We start from the raw sequence: 17,420 nt of genomic DNA on the forward strand, positions 1-17,420 counted from the left end.
CCCCAAATCGAGGGAGATTATGGTTGGTAGTAGTGGGCTCCAGTAGGCCTTTAACCCCCAATTCCAAGCCTTGATGCAGGAATTCACATTATAGGAATTTAAAAGAATTTATTTGTAAATTATGGTGGAAAATAAGTATTTGGTCAACCATTCAAAGCTCTCACTGATGGGAGGTTTTGGCTCAAAATCTCACGATACATGGCCCCATTCAGTCTTTCCTTAACACGGATCAATCGTCCTGTCCCCTTAGCAGAAAAACAGCCCCAAATAATGTTTCCACCCCCATGCTTCACAGTAGGTATGGTGTTCTTGGGATGCAACTAAGTATTCTTCTTCCTCCAAACACGACGAGTTGAGTTTATACCAAAAAGTTATATTGTGGTTTTAACTGACCACATGACATTCTCCCATGTGCTGTCTGACAAACTTCAGACAGGCACTGGCTTAAGCAGGGGGACACGTCTGGCACTGCAGGATTTGATTCCCTGTCGGCGTGGTGTGTTACTGACGGTAACCTTTGTTACTTTGGTCCCAGCTTTCTGCAGGTTGTTCACCAGGTCCCCCCGTGTGGTTCTGGCATTTTTGCTCACCGTTCTAGTGATCATTTTGACCCCAGGGGATGAGATCTTGCATGGAGCCCCAAATCGAGGGAGATTATGGTTGGTAGTAGTGGGTTTCAGTAGGCATTTAACCCCCAATTCCAAGCCTTGATGCAGGAATTCACATTATAGGAATTTAAAAGAATTTATTTGTAAATTATGGTGGAAAATAAGTATTTGGTCAACCATTCAAAGCTCTCACTGATGGAAGGAGGTTTTGGCTCAAAATCTCACGATACATGGCCCCATTCATTCTTTCCTTAACACGGATCAATCGTCCTGTCCCCTTAGCAGAAAAACAGCCCCAAATAATGTTTCCACCCCCATGCTTCACAGTAGGTATGGTGTTCTTGGGATGCAACTAAGTATTCTTCTTCCTCCAAACACGACGAGTTGAGTTTATACCAAAAAGTTATATTGTGGTTTTAACTGACCACATGACATTCTCCCATGTGCTGTCTGACAAACTTCAGACAGGCCTTGACAGGCACTGGCTTAAGCAGGGGGACACGTCTGGCACTGCAGGAGGTTTTGGCTCAAAATCTCACGATACATGGCCCCATTCATTCTTTCCTTAACACTGATCAATCGTCCTGTCCCCTTAGCAGAAAAACAGCCCCAAATAATGTTTCCACCCCCATGCTTCACAGTAGGTATGGTGTTCTTGGGATGCAACTAAGTATTCTTCTTCCTCCAAACACGACGAGTTGAGTTTATACCAAAAAGTTATATTGTGGTTTTAACTGACCACATGACATTCTCCCATGTGCTGTCTGACAAACTTCAGACAGGCCTTGACAGGCACTGGCTTAAGCAGGGGGACACGTCTGGCACTGCAGGATTTGATTCCCTGTCGGCGTGGTGTGTTACTGACGGTAACCTTTGTTACTTTGGTCCCAGCTTTCTGCAGGTTGTTCACCAGGTCCCCCCGTGTGGTTCTGGCATTTTTGCTCACCGTTCTAGTGATCATTTTGACCCCAGGGGATGAGATCTTGCGTGGAGCCCCAAATCGAGGGAGATTATGGTTGGTAGTAGTGGGTTTCAGTAGGCCTTTAACCCCCAAATCCAAGCCTTGATGCAGAGTTCCTAGTAGGAAGGTAACGGCTCCCATTTTTATAGTCTTTGGTATGACTCGGCCGGGGTTCGAACTCACAACCTACCCATCTCAGAGCAGACTCTATGAGCACAAACAGCCAAAACTAGAGAATGACATTTGATTTTATTTCAAACTCATCAAAAAGTCACCGTTACACAACAAAAATATTGCAAATATATCTATTAAGGTAAAAAAATCTGACATCCTCGAAGAATAAAATAAATACTGTCACTAAAAAAGATGTGAAGCGGAAACAGTTTGTCCCCCTGGTGTGAAGAATGCTTGTCACCTCACTTTCTCAGACGTCCCACAAAAGTCCCTTTTATCAAATGAATGCTGAATACTAGCCGGAGGATGCAAGAAGAGATCATTTTGTGCTCAATTAGTGCAGAAGTACACACAAAAACGTGACTAAAAAGTGCTGCACCCTGGTGAAAGTCTTCCACTCCTCAATGAGTTCATTAAAAACACAATAAAAAGGATTTCTGCTCAATTTCCGGGGAAAGTTGAGGACTAAATTAAAAAAAACAAAAAAAAAAACAGCAGGTTTTCCGACAGTGCAGAAGAATCTCCCTCACTTGCTGCCGCACTCCAACTCCACGCTGGAGAGGAAGCGTCGGGCTCGCCGGCGGCGGTCGAAGCTCAGCTCGGTGGCGTAGGCGGCGCTGGCCTTCTTGGGGTAGACCACGGCCGTGCTCTGGAAACTCTGCGGCCGCTGGCGGGGCGTGAAGTCCAGCTGAGTCTTGTAGCGCCGCCACGTGCCGTGCGACACGGCGGTCACCGTCTGGGCGCAGCGCTCCAGCGCCCGGCCCCGGGGCTCCAGGGCCACGGTCTGGATGAAGTGGCGCTCGGAGTCGTAGCGCACGGACGAGGTGTACCTGTGGGCGGGGGTTGGAAGAATCCTGTGTATCTTATCACACAACTTCAGTATGCTTGAAGTCTGATGCTACTTCTTGGGTACTGATTAATGCGAAGGGCTCCCAGTTTGATACACACTTAAATCAATTGCCAGAAATAGCCAATTTGCCTTTAATATCTATCCATCCATCCATTTTCTACCGCTTATTCCCTTTCGGGGTTGCGGGGGGCGCTGGCGCCTATCTCAGCTACAATCGGGCGGAAGGCAGGGTACACCCTGGACAAGTTGCCACCTCATCGCAGGGCCAACACAGACAGACAACATTCACACACTAGGGCCAATTTAGTGTTGCCAATCAACCTATCCCCAGGTGCATGTCTTTGGAAGTGGGAGGGGCCTATCCCCAGGTGTATGTCTTTGGAGGGGCCTATCCCCAGGTGCATGTCTTTGGAGGTGGGAGGAAGCCGGAGTACCCGGAGAGAACCCACGCATTCACGGGGAGAACATGCAAACTCCACACAGAAAGATCCCGAGCCTGGATTTGAACCCAGGACTGCAGGACCTTCGTATTGTGAGGCAGACGCACTAACCCCTCTGCCACCGTGAAGCCTATAATATATATATATATATATATATATATATATATATATATATATATATATATATATATATATATATATATATATATATATATATATATATATATATATATATATATATATATTAGAGGTGGGCAAATTAATGTGTTAATTAAGAGTTAACTCATCAATCTATGAACGCCGACAATTATTTTATCGCACATTTGCGTATGTTGTTTACATGCTTTTATTTTGTTAACGCCTTTTCTTAACAGGATGGGCTTCGGGGTCGAGGGGCTCTTGGTAAAGATGGAACATTTGGCAAAAATACCGGACAATTCTGCAAATGTCATGGCTGGCTTACAGCGTGGTCACTCCGGGATCACTTACGACCGCCAGACAATTCTGGATGTGGATAGATCGGGCCGTTTTGGACTGAATGGGGCGTGCTTGCTAGACCGGCTAGCTAGCATGGGAATACTTTGCCGGCTACATCCAGCGGCTTGTGAAGCAGCGGAGTATATGTGTTGTCTGTCTATTTATCAATAATGCAGACCAGGAGTGTTGGCTGAGTTCTTAACGTTTGCTTTCAGAGCGTGCATATCACAACATACAAGATGCCGTCATGGCGACACAACCTCGTCACTCCTGTTGCATGCTGGGTAGGGTAGTTCTTTTTTTCCCTGGCTCATAACATCACAATATAGTACCATGTATATGCCTTCAGTTTATCAAAGCACCAATCAAACAATCGAAAAATTCCCATCATATCAATTCCTAGATATGGTCATAATTATTTTAAGTGCACTACGCAGAATAAACACAACATTAATATTGCTACTACGGATAATTTGATCAAAAATTCCCTAAAACAGCCCACTACCTATAATATAGTTTTTTTAAACATAAGATCCCTGATTAAAAATTTTTTTTCTGCTGTTACCTCAGAAATTGCCTGTTCAGATGTTATGATTGTGGCTCAGAGATTTGTATGTAGATTATATTTATTTTCCATAACAAACAGGATAACTTAAATACCCTGGCAGTGGCAATAAGCTTAAATGTTTGTATTTACATTTTTTGAGTTGATTTTCATAAAATATGCTATTTAACTGCTACTGTTTAACAAGGACTGATTTAAATTGTGTTTGCACAACAAATGTTTTGGCGCTTTTGTTCATGTGGGAGAATATTCCAATAAAGGTGCACTACACACTACTTTTGAATTCATTATTGGGCTTTGCGTATACAATGCAGTTAATCGCGATTAATCAGAGAAAAAGTGCGATTAACTTTGATTAAAATGTTTAATCGTTGCCCAGCCCTAATATATACATATACATATACATACATATATATATATATATATATATATACACACACATATATTAGAGATGCGTGGTTTGCGGTCTCATCCGCGGACAAACTGCGGGTGACATGATGAAAAAATAGATTTTAATTAGATTCGGGCGGGTGGCGGTTGAACCATCCGGAAATATTTGATTTACATGGTTCTGGGATCGGTATCCTTTACCATTCAAAGGGCCATTCAAGACCCGTGTCACAAAGCAAAGAAGACAATAGAAGACACTAATATTCTTTAGAGTGACTGCCGGCAGTCACCCAGTTAATAAGTATTAGGGCGTGCTATGAAGCCATTGACTTTGTCGCCTTCTACAACATGTACGATCTGCTTGTCAGTCCAGCAAAGATGTGTGTGGTTTCCGCGGCAACATGCACACGATTGCAAGGCATACTGGGTGACACAGAGTACACTAATGGTTGTGATATAAACAATTTTAACACTCTTAGTAATATGCGCCACACTGTGAAGCCACACCAAACAAGAATGACAAACACATTTCGGGAGAACATCCTCCCAGTAACAACATAAACGCAACAACTACCCAGAATCCTTTGTATCCGTGACAATTCCTGACTGACTTATACACTCCGCTAGCAGCAACCCCCCCCCCATGCGTCAGTAAGGTGGGCGGGGTTGGGGGTGCGGGGGTGTAAAATATATTCAGAAATATCACGGATAGAAAGGATTCTGGGTATTGATTGTGTTGCGTTTATGTTGTGTTACTGGGAGGATGTTCTCCCGAAATGTGTTTGTCATTCTTGTTAGGTGTGGCTTCACAGCGTGGCGCATATTACTAAGAGTGTTGAAATTGTTTATATCACAACCATAAGTGTACTCTGTGTCACCCAGTATGCCTTTCAATCTTGTACATGTGATTGTGGCAGCTGCACACAACATGTTGCCGGACTAACATTCGGTTTGTACATGTTGTTGGAAGTGTCAATGTCAATGGTTTCACAGCACGCCCATATTCTTGTCATCGGGATGAACGCCATTGGATATTCGCGAGAACGTTAGCGGCTCCCATTGTCTTCATTACTCTGTGAAACGGGTTTAAATAGCTCTGTGAGTGGTAAAGGTGGCCGACCTCTAATGAATTTCAGCGGGCGGGTGGCGGGCGGTTGGGGTTCTGATAAATGTTGGTTCAGGTGGACGGCGGATGGATGACGACTTTGGTGATGCGGTTGCGGATGATATAATTGCCTATCCGCGCATCTCTAATATATATATATATATATACATATATAAAAAAATGGGTATTTCTGTCTGTCATTCCGTCGTACATTTTTTTTTCCTTTTACGGACGTTTTCTTTGTAGAGAATGAATGATGAAAAAAACACTTAATTGAACGGTTTAAAAGAGGAGAAAACAGGGGGAAAAAATTTATTTAATTTTGAAACAGTTTATCTTCAATTTCGACTCTTTAAAATTCTAAATTCAACCGAAAAAAATGAAGCGGAAAAACTAGCTAATTCGAATCTTTTAGAAAAAATTAAAAGAATAATTTATTAGTAATTTTGGCCCTGCGATGAGGTGGCGACTTGTCCAGGGTGTACCCCGCCTTCCGCCCGTTTGTAGCCGAGATATGCGCCAGCGCCCCCCGCGACCCCGAAAGGGAATAAGCGGTAGAAAATGAATGGAAATGGAATGGCATTTGTAATTTTTCCTGATTAAGATTAATTTTAGAATTTTGATGACATGTTTTAAATAGGTTAAAATCCAATCTGCACTTTGTTAGAATATATAACAAATTGGACCAAGCTATATTTCTAACAAAGATAAATCATTATTTTTTCTAGATTTTCCAGAACAAAAATTTTAAAAGAAATTCTTAAGACTTTGAAATAAGATTTAAATTTGATTCTAAAGATTTTCTAGATTTGCCAGAATAATTTTTGGAATTTTAATCATAATAAGTTTGAAGAAATGTTTCACAAATATTCTTCATAAAAAAAAACAGAAGCTAAAATGAAAAATTAAAATGCATTTATTATTCTTTACAATAAAAAAATTAATTTATCTGAACATTGATTTAAATTGTCAGGAAAGAAGAGGAAGGAATTTAAACGGTAAAAAGGTATATGTGTTTAAAAATCCTAAAATAATTTTTAAGTTTGTATTTTCTCTCTAAAATTGTCTTTCTGAAAGTTATAAGAAGCAAAGTTTTTAACATGGCTGTGCAGCACTTTGGAAACATTATTGTTGTTTAAATGTGTTATATAAATAAAGTGGATTGTATAAATAGTAACACCCCAATAAGTTTTTCAACTTGTTTAAGTCGGGGTCCACGTTAATTCTTGGTAATGTGGTCTAGAACCTTGGAGACACTCATTTTCAGTTGTGTTCAGTGGGGTGTAGTTTTTGCAGCTTTGTTGTTGTTTTTCCAGGGGTCCTGAAAAAAGTCTGTATTAACACCGACTTGCAGCTTAGAGCAGCAGTTTCTGTTTGGTAGATAGAATAATGTTGTCCAGGGAGCAAGATGATTGATGGGATGTTTATGAGCGGGGGCTTAACAGGTTGGACCAAAACCAATTGTGGCGGTCCAACTGTATTGGCCACAAAACAGCATCAAGACAAGTGTTTTCTGCAGGTTTAGTGGCAGGAAGTTACAGCTGTGCTCTAAAGGGTGAGCGTAGCTCAGATGGTCTTACATCATTTACAGACCCCATTGGTCTGACTATGGTCCCTTTTTTTAAAAATAAATAAATAAATAAAATCCCCCAAAGTGCCATACTGATCCTTTTTTTTATCCAACTTATTCATGTTGACTTTCTGTTCTCACTCCATGCAAAGAATCAACCAAACTTGATAGTTGATACTGTCGCCTGATTGGCTGTTGATCACTTCCTGCCTTGCTCGGTTACCAGACAGCGAGGGCCCTTTGTTCATGCAACCAACCTTGCTTCCATACTTCCGCTCTCTTCCGACAAAGAAGAACAAAAAAAAAAAGATCGAACCTTCAATCTTACACATGTTTTATTGATATCGATCGCGATATATATTGATATCGTTTAGTCGCCCTAGAGTCTCTTGTGCTCACTACCCTACATTGGATCAAAAAGGGTGTGTTCAGGCTCTAATAACTCGCCTCACGCCTGGAGTCGGACGGGATAAACTCCAGCTTTTACTGCCTCAAAAAAACAAACAAAAAAACGGATATTAGAATCGGACCAGCACCCACCTTACTTCTTCAGGTTTGGGATCGACTGATATACCCTCTCCGTACGACAACGGCCGCAGCGAGGAACCGCTGGAGTAAACGGAAACCTGCAACAACAACAACAACAAAATGGTTTGAACTTTAATACTTAGTTCTGATCCGATACAGATATTGGACGTCGGCCTGATATCAGCAAAAACAAAGGCTTAAAATGTCAAAAGCAATCTTGCAGCGTGTTTAGTTGTGCGGCTCTAGCTCTAATGTCCTCTAATAAAACACTATTAAGTCTATTTTACTCAAGTGAAAAGGAAACCAACCATGCTAGGCTATAGGAGCTATCAAATACGCAACAGCTAAGCAAACAATAGCACGCAAGCTAGACATACGTAATAATCAGTAAAATAGTGTCTAGATCAGGGGTCACCAACGCGGAGCCCGTAAGGACCAGATGAGTCGCCCGCTGGCCTGTTCTAAAAATAGCTCAAATAGCAGCACTTACCAGTGAGCTGCCTCTATTTTTCTTAATTGTATTTATTTACTAGCAAGCTGGTCTCGTTTGGCTCGACATTTTTAATTCTAAGAGAGACAAAACTCAAATAGAATTTGAAAATCCAAGAAAATATTTTAAAGACTTGGTCTTCACTTGTTTAAATAAATGTATTTATTTTTTTACTTTGCTTCTTATAACTTTCAGAAAGACAATTTTAGAGAAAAAATACAACCTTAAAAACGATTTTGGTATTTTTAAACACATATACCTTTTTACCTTTTAAATTCCTTCCTCTTCTTTCCTGACAATTTAAATCAATGTTCAAGTATTTTTTTATTGTAAAGAATAATAAATACATTTTAAGTTAATTTTTCATTTTGGCTTCTGTATTTTCGACGAAGAATATTTGTGAGATATTTCTTCAAACTTGTGATTAAAATTCAAAAAAATTAGTCTGGCACATCCAGAAAGTCTGTAGAATCAAATTTCAATCTTCATTCAAAGTATTTTGCATTTCTTTAAACATTTTTGTTCTGGAAAATCTAGCAGAAATGATTTGTCTTTGTTAGAAATATAGCTTGGTCCAATTTGTTATATATTCTAACAAAGGGCAGATTGGATTTTAACCTATTTAAAACATGTCATCAAAATTCTAAAATTAATCTTAATTTTTTTTTTTCAAAAAGATTCGAATTAGCTAGTTTTTCTATTCATTTTTTTGGTTTAATTTTAAAGAGTCGAAATTTGACGATAACTGATTCAAAATTTTATTTTCATTGTGTTTTCTCCTCTTTTAAACCGTTCAATTAAGTGTTTTTTTTCATCATTTATTCTCTACAAAAAACCTTCCGTAAAAGCAAAAAAAATGTACGACGGAATGACAGACAGAAATACCCATTTTTTATATATATATACTGTATATAGATTTATTTATTAAAGGTAAATTGAGCAAATTGGCTATTTCATAGAAAAAAACAGGGAAAAATTGTGTGAAACAAACAGGGCAAAATTGTGTAAAAAAAAAAGGCAATATTGTCAGGAAAAGCGGCAATATTGTGTGAAAAAAGCGGCAAAATTGTTTGAAAAAAGCGGCAAAATTGTGTGAAAAAAGCGGCAAAATTGTGTGAAAAAAAGCGGCAATATTGTGAGGAAAAGAGACAATATTGTGAGATGAAGACAATTATGACTAAGTGCCAATGCTAAGTCATGATTGTGACATTTTTGTATCTCAATTTTGAATTTATTAAAGAATTGGTGTATTAATTATTTTTTAGTGGCGAACACATGCTTCCATCCAGCAGTCAGAAGGTAGCCATGTTTTCACGACATGTTCTCATACTTTGTATTCAATATAAAGATAAAAACGGCAAAATTGTGTGAAAAAGACCAGGCAAAATTGTGTGAGAAAAAAATGGCAAAAGCGTGAGAAAAAAACGGCAAAAGCGTGTGAAAAAAACGGCAAAAGCGTGTGAAAAAAACGGCAAAATTGTGTGGGAAAAAAACGGCAAAATTGTCTGTTAAAAACAGGCAAAATTGTCTGTTAAAAACAGGCAAAATTGTCTGTTAAAAACAGGCAAAATTGTCTGTTAAAAACAGGCAAAATTGTCTGTTAAAAACAGGCAAAATTGTCTGTTAAAAACAGGCAAAATTGTCTGTTAAAAACAGGCAAAATTGGGTGTTAAAAAAACTGGCAAAATTGGGTGAAGAAACGGCAAAATTGTGTGAAAAACCCCCCGGCAAAATTGCGTGGAAAAAGGAGGCCAAATTGTGAGGAAAAAGGAGGCCAAATTGTGAGGAAAAATGCCAAATTGTAAGGAAAAATGCCAAATTGTGAAATGAAGACATAATGACTAAGTCCAATTGCTAAGTCATGATCGTGACATCAAGAGCCCAAATTACAACTTTGTATCTCAATTTTGAATTTATTGGGGTATTAATTATTTTTGAGTGGCGGACACATGCTTCCATTCAGCGGTCAGAAGGAATATTAGTCATGTTTGCACACTAGCGCCCTCTAGGTAGCCATGTTTTCACGACATGTTCTCATACTTTGTATTCAATATAAAGATAAAAACGGCAAAAGTGTGAAAAAAAAATGGCAAAATTGTGTGAAATAAGCGGCAAAATTGTGTGGGAAAAAAACGGCAAAATTGTCTGTTAAAAACAGGCAAAATTGTCTGTTAAAAACAGGCAAAATTGTCTGTTAAAAACAGGCAAAATTGTCTGTTAAAAACAGGCAAAATTGTCTGTTAAAAACAGGCAAAATTGTCTGTTAAAAACAGGCAAAATTGTCTGTTAAAAACAGGCAAAATTGGGTGTTAAAAAAACTGGCAAAATTGGGTGAAGAAACGGCAAAATTGTGTGAAAAACCCCCCGGCAAAATTGCGTGGAAAAAGGAGGCCAAATTGTGAGGAAAAAGGAGGCCAAATTGGGAGGAAAAAGGCCAAATTGTAAGGAAAAATGCCAAATTGTGAAATGAAGACATAATGACTAAGTCCAATTGCTAAGTCATGATCGTGACATCAAGAGCCCAAATTACAACTTTGTATCTCAATTTTGAATTTATTGGGGTATTAATTATTTTTGAGTGGCGGACACATGCTTCCATTCAGCGGTCAGAAGGAATATTAGTCATGTTTGCACACTAGCGCCCTCTAGGTAGCCATGTTTTCACGACATGTTCTCATACTTTGTATTCAATATAAAGATAAAAACGGCAAAAGTGTGTGTAAAAAACGGCAAAAAAGTGCGAAAAAGACCAGGCAAAATTGTGCGAAAAAGACCAGGCAAACGTGTGAAAAAACCATGGCAAAATTGTGTGAAAAAACCATGGCAAAAGTGTGTGAAAAAACCATGGCAAAAATGTGTGAAAAAAACGGCAAAAGCGTGTGAAAAATACGGCAAAAGCGTGTGAAAAATACGGCAAAAGTGTGTGAAAAAAAACGGCACTATTGTGAGGAAAAAGGAGGCCAAATTGTGAGGAAAAATGCCAAATTGTAAGGAAAAATGCCAAATTGTGAAATGAAGACATAATGACTAAGTCCAATTGCTAAGTCATGATCGTGACATCAAGAGCCCAAATTACAACTTTGTATCTCAATTTTGAATTTATTGGGGTATTAATTATTTTTGAGTGGCGGACACATGCTTCCATTCAGCGGTCAGAAGGAATATTAGTCATGTTTGCACACTAGCGCCCTCTAGGTAGCCATGTTTTCACGACATGTTCTCATACTTTGTATTCAATATAAAGATAAAAACGGCAAAAGTGTGAAAAAAAAATGGCAAAATTGTGTGAAATAAGCGGCAAAATTGTGTGGGAAAAAAACGGCAAAATTGTCTGTTAAAAACAGGCAAAATTGTCTGTTAAAAACAGGCAAAATTGTCTGTTAAAAACAGGCAAAATTGTCTGTTAAAAACAGGCAAAATTGTCTGTTAAAAACAGGCAAAATTGTCTGTTAAAAACAGGCAAAATTGTCTGTTAAAAACAGGCAAAATTGGGTGTTAAAAAAACTGGCAAAATTGGGTGAAGAAACGGCAAAATTGTGTGAAAAACCCCCCGGCAAAATTGCGTGGAAAAAGGAGGCCAAATTGTGAGGAAAAAGGAGGCCAAATTGGGAGGAAAAAGGCCAAATTGTAAGGAAAAATGCCAAATTGTGAAATGAAGACATAATGACTAAGTCCAATTGCTAAGTCATGATCGTGACATCAAGAGCCCAAATTACAACTTTGTATCTCAATTTTGAATTTATTGGGGTATTAATTATTTTTGAGTGGCGGACACATGCTTCCATTCAGCGGTCAGAAGGAATATTAGTCATGTTTGCACACTAGCGCCCTCTAGGTAGCCATGTTTTCACGACATGTTCTCATACTTTGTATTCAATATAAAGATAAAAACGGCAAAAGTGTGTGTAAAAAACGGCAAAAAAGTGCGAAAAAGACCAGGCAAAATTGTGCGAAAAAGACCAGGCAAACGTGTGAAAAAACCATGGCAAAATTGTGTGAAAAAACCATGGCAAAAGTGTGTGAAAAAACCATGGCAAAAATGTGTGAAAAAAACGGCAAAAGCGTGTGAAAAATACGGCAAAAGCGTGTGAAAAATACGGCAAAAGTGTGTGAAAAAAAACGGCACTATTGTGAGGAAAAAGGAGGCCAAATTGTAAGGAAAAATGCCAAATTTTGAGATGAAGACATTATTATGACTAAGTCCAATTGCTAAGTCATGATCGTGACATCAAAAACCCAAATTACAACTTTGTATCTCAATTTTGAATTTATTAAAGAATTGGGGTATTAATTATTTTTGAGTGGTGGACACATGCTTCCATCCAGCAGTCAGAAGGAATATTAGTCATGTTTGCACACTAGCGCCCTCTAGGTAGCCATGTTTTCATGACATGTTCTCATACTTTGTATTCAATATAAAGATAAAAACGGCAAAATTGCGTGAAAAAGACCAGGCAAAATTGTGTGAAAAAAACGGCAAAATTGCGTGAAAAAGACAAGGCAAAATTGTGTGAAAAAAACGGCAAAAGCGTGTTAAAAAAACAGGCAAAATTGGGTGTTAAAAAAACAGGCAAAATTGGGTGAAAAAACCCCCAGCAAAATTGCGTGGAAAAAAACGGCAAAATTGTATGGAAATAACAGGCAAAAGTATGTGTTAAAAAACGGCAAGTGTGAAATAAACGGCAAAATTGTATGGAAATAACAGGCAAAAGTATGTGTTAAAAAACGGCAAGTGTGAAATAAACGGCAAGTGTGAAATAAACGGCAAAATTGTGTGAAATAAACGGCAAAATTGTGTGAAAAAAGGCCAAATTGTGAGGAAAAAGGCCAAATTGTGAGGAAAAAGGCCAAATTGTGAGGAAAAAGGCCAAATTGTGAGGAAAAAGGCCAAATTGTGAGGAAAAAGGCCAAATTGTGAGATGAAGACATAAATATGACTAAGTCCAATTGCTAAGTCATGATCGTGACATCAAAAACCCAAATTACAACTTTGTATCTCAATTTTGAATTTATTAAAGAATTGGTGTATTAATTATTTTTTTGTGGCGGACACATGCTTCCATCCAGCAGTCAGAAGGAATATTAGTCATGTTTGCACACTAGCGCCCTCTAGGTAGCCATGTTCTCATACTTTGTATTCAATATAAATAAAGATAAAAACAGCAAAATTGTGTGAGAAAAAACGGCAAAAGTGTGTAAAAAAACCCCCAGCGAAATTGTGTAGAAATAACAGGCAAAAGCGTGTGGTGGAAATAACAGGCAAAAGCGTGTGAAAAAAAATGGCAAAAGCGTGTGAAAAAAAATGGCAAAAGCGCGTGAAAAAAACGGCAAAAGCGCGTGGAAAAAACCCAGCAAAAGCGTGTGAGGAAAAGGGCACTATTGTGAGAAAAATGCCAAATTGTGAGGAAAAGGGCACTATTGTGAGAAAAATGCCAAATTGTGAGGAAAAGGGCACTATTGTGAGAAAAATACCAAATTGTAAGGAAAAGGGCACTATTGAGAGAAAAATGCCAAATTGTAAGGAAAAATGCCAAATTGTGAGGAAAAATGCCAAATTTTGAGATTAAGATATTATTATGACTAAGTCCAATTGCTAAGTCATGATCGTGACATCAAAAACCCAAATTACAACTTTGTATCTTAATTTTGAATTTATTAAAGAATTGGTGTATTAATTATTTTTGAGTGGCGGACACATGCTTCCATCCAGCAGTCAGAAGGAATATTAGTCATGTTTGCACACTAGCGCCCTCTAGGTAGACATGTTCTCATACTTTGTATTCAATATAAAGGTAAAAACTGCGAAAGTGTGCGAAAAAACCAATGCAAAATTGTGTGGAAATAACAGGTAAAAGTGTGTGAATAAACAGCAAAAGTGTGTGAATAAACGGCAAAAGTGTGTGAATAAACGGCAAAAGTGTGTGAATAAACGGCAAAAGTGTGTGAAAAACGGCAAAAGTGTGTGAAAAACGGCAAAAGTGTGTGAAAAACGGCAAAAGTGTGTGAAAAACGGCAAAAGTGTGTGAAAAACGGCAAAAGTGTGTGAAAAAACAGCAAAATTGTGTGAAAAAAACGGCAAAAGCGTTTCAAATACAGCAAAATTGTGTGAAAAAACGGCAACATTGTGTGAAAAAACGGCAACATTGTGTGAAAAAACGGCAACATTGTGTGAAAAAACGGCAACATTGTGTGAAAAAACGGCAACATTGTGTGAAAAAACGGCAACATTGTGTGAAAAAACGGCAACATTGTGTGAAAAAACGGCAACATTGTGTGAAAAAACGGCAACATTGTGTGAAAAAACGGCAACATTGTGTGAAAAACGGCAAAATTGTGTGAAAAACGGCAAAATTGTGTGAAAAACGGCAAAATTGTGTGAAAAAACGGCAAAATTGTGTGAAAAAACGGCAAAATTGTGTGAAAAAACAGCAAAATTGTGTGAAAAAACAGCAAAATTGTGTGAAAAAACAGCAAAATTGTGTGGAAATAAGCAAAAGTGTGTGAAAAAAACAGCAAAAACGGCAAAAGCGCATGAAAAATACGGCAAAAGCGTGTAAAAAATACGGCAAAAGAGTTTGAAAAAAACGGCAAAATTGTGTGAAAAAAAACAGCACTAAGGAGGCCAAATTGTAAGGAAACTTGCCAAATTGTAAGGAAAAATGACAAATTTTGAGATGAAGACCTAAATATGACTAACTCCAATTGCTAAGTAATGATCGTGACATCAAAAGCCCAAATTACAACTTTGTATCTCAATTTTGAATTTATTAGAGAATTTGTGTATTAAATTACTTTTGAGTGGCGGACACATGCTTCCATCCAGCGGTCACAATAGCGCCCTCTAGGTAGCCATGTTTTCACGACATGTTCTCATAATTCATATTCAATATAAATAAAGATAAGCTCCAGCGTCCCCTGCAACCCCGAAGGGAATAAGCGGTAGATAATGGATGGATAAATAAAAAGGACATGGTTCTTGTCATAATTAACTTACTGTACAGTAGGAATTAAAGGATGCCGGGTGGGATACGTTGTAGTTATCTATATGTATATACATGTCGGTTCTCTTCATAATACATATATGTGTATTATGTAGTGAAGACCGACAAAAATAATAATTTTAATACAGTTTTATAGGGGAAAGAGGAGAGTTTCCTACCGCGGAGTTGCGTCCATCATCTTCGGGCAGCGGACTCACGCCGCGGGCTTTGTCCGCCGGCAGCAGCCAGTTGCCGGGACTCGGACTGGGCGGCAAGCCGGAGTCCGGACTGTCGAGACCTCTGTCCGCCTTGCAGCTCATGCCTAGAAGCTCCTCTTGGCAAACATTTGTCAAGTTTAACACTCCCACCATTTCAAGAGAGAGCAGAGTTGTGAAAGTCCCGGCGGAAAGACACAAATGTTCCACAATTTCCTCTTTGCGGGGCTTCAAAAAAAAAAAAAAGTCAACAAAACCAGCCTGGAAACGTTCACAATACTTCTTTCACGGGGAACGTCGAAGAAAACCAGCACGCCGCCAACTATGAAGAAGGATATTTTGGAACATTTAATGGCAGCATCGCCGCTTTACTTCAAACTTCTCGCTCGGAGACGTCAGACATTAAAGGGGGAAAGACCCGCCCCTTTAAGGCCTTTCCTCGACGCTGATTGGCTGGGAAAGAACAGCAAAGCAGAAACCAATCTGTCCTAAAAGGCACCTTCCCTAATTGAGATAATTATATATTCCATAAACATTTCTTAAAAAACACCTTTTGGGTCAAGTAATTATACGTTTTCACACCGCGGGAACCATACAAAAACCCTTCAAATGATACAGAGAGGAGGGGTTAGTTAGTGAATATTTTGGTTCTTGACATGATTTTGGTTTTGAACTACGAACAAAATACGATGTAACTAAACTGAGTTATTCTTTTACAGTGTGGAAGAACAATGACTAAATATGAAAAAAATTACTTTATTTTTATCTTATAGAGAAGCAGAAATTGAACCAAAAAGAGAAATTTTCTCATACTCCGACACCGGAAATGCAACAGGAACCGGAAATTGCTGCAAAGTCAAGCCCGTGAACTGGCCTGCAGGAAAACAAAACAGTAAAGCGTTTTATCCAAAGTTTATGTATAAAAAACATATTCATATGATCGTCTGCTCTTTTTTTATGCAGGGTTCCACAGTACACTTTATTTTCCCTGCTTGGCAGTGCGCAGTTGTTTTATTTTGAAAATACCATTGAAAAAATAAAAAATCCTTTTGGAGTGTCGAAGAACAATAACTAATTCCTAAACAAGTTTTTTTTTAAATTATGTTTACTTGTACATTTCATACAACATTTCAGCAGAAACAAAAAAAAACCGAAGCAAAAACAGATGTTTTTTTTCATATTCCGACACCGGAAATGCAATCAGAACCGGAAATTGAGCAAAGTCAAGCCCGTGAACTGGCCTGCAGGAAAACAAAACAGTAAGGCGTTTTATCCAAAGTTTATGTATAAAAAACATATTCATATGATCGTCTGTTTTTTTTTTTGATGCAGGGTGCAACAGTACACTTTATTTTCCCCGCATGGCAGTGCGCCGTTGTTTTATTTTGAAAATACCATTGAAAAATTAATATTTTCCTTTTTCCGAGTGTCGAAAAACAATAACTAATTCCTAAACAAGTTTTTTTTAATTATTTTTACTTGTACAGTTCATACAACATTTCAGCAGAAACAAAAAAAAACCAAGCAAAAACAGATGTTTTTTTCATATTCCGACACCGGAAATGCAATCAGAACCGGAAATTGAGCAAAGTCAAGCCCGTGAACTGGCCTGCAGGAAAACAAAACAGTAAGGCGTTTTATCCAAAGTTTATGTATAAAAAACATATTCCTATGATCGTCTGCTCTTTTTTTGATGCAGGGTGCAACAGTACACTTTATTTTCCCCGCACGGCAGTGCGCAGTTGTTTTATTTTGAAAATACCATTGAAAAATAAATATTTTCCTTTTGGAACAATAATTAATTCCTAAACAATTTTTTTTACTTGTACAGTTCATACAACATTTCAGCAGAAACAAAAAAAAAACGAAGCAAAAACAGATGTTTTTTTCATATTCCGACACCGGAAATGCAATCAGAACCGGAAATTGCTGCAAAGTCAAGCCCGTGAACTGGCCTGCAGGAAAACAAAACAGTAAGGCGTTTTATCCAAAGTTTACGTATAAAAAGCATATTCATCTGCTCTTTTTTTGATGCAGGGTGCAACAGCACACTTTATTTTCCCCGCA

The 17,420-nt window shown here is 38.3% G+C and overlaps 1 protein-coding gene across 1 annotated transcript; it reads right to left on the bottom strand.

Annotated features, from left to right (window-relative positions):
- Positions 1–1,799: 1,799 nt before the first annotated feature.
- On the bottom strand, positions 1,800–15,767 carry rflnb (refilin B). Its single transcript, XM_061919221.1, has 3 exons — positions 15,318–15,767; positions 7,681–7,766; positions 1,800–2,573 (listed from the first exon to the last, which is right to left on the bottom strand). Exons 1-3 carry the CDS (start codon positions 15,507–15,509, stop codon positions 2,270–2,272), a joined length of 582 nt encoding a protein of 193 aa, XP_061775205.1. The 5' UTR covers positions 15,510–15,767; the 3' UTR covers positions 1,800–2,269.
- Positions 15,768–17,420: the final 1,653 nt, after the last annotated feature.

Source organism: Nerophis ophidion, linkage group LG13, assembly GCF_033978795.1.
Source record: "Nerophis ophidion isolate RoL-2023_Sa linkage group LG13, RoL_Noph_v1.0, whole genome shotgun sequence".
In the NCBI taxonomy this organism is placed as follows: domain Eukaryota; kingdom Metazoa; phylum Chordata; class Actinopteri; order Syngnathiformes; family Syngnathidae; genus Nerophis; species Nerophis ophidion.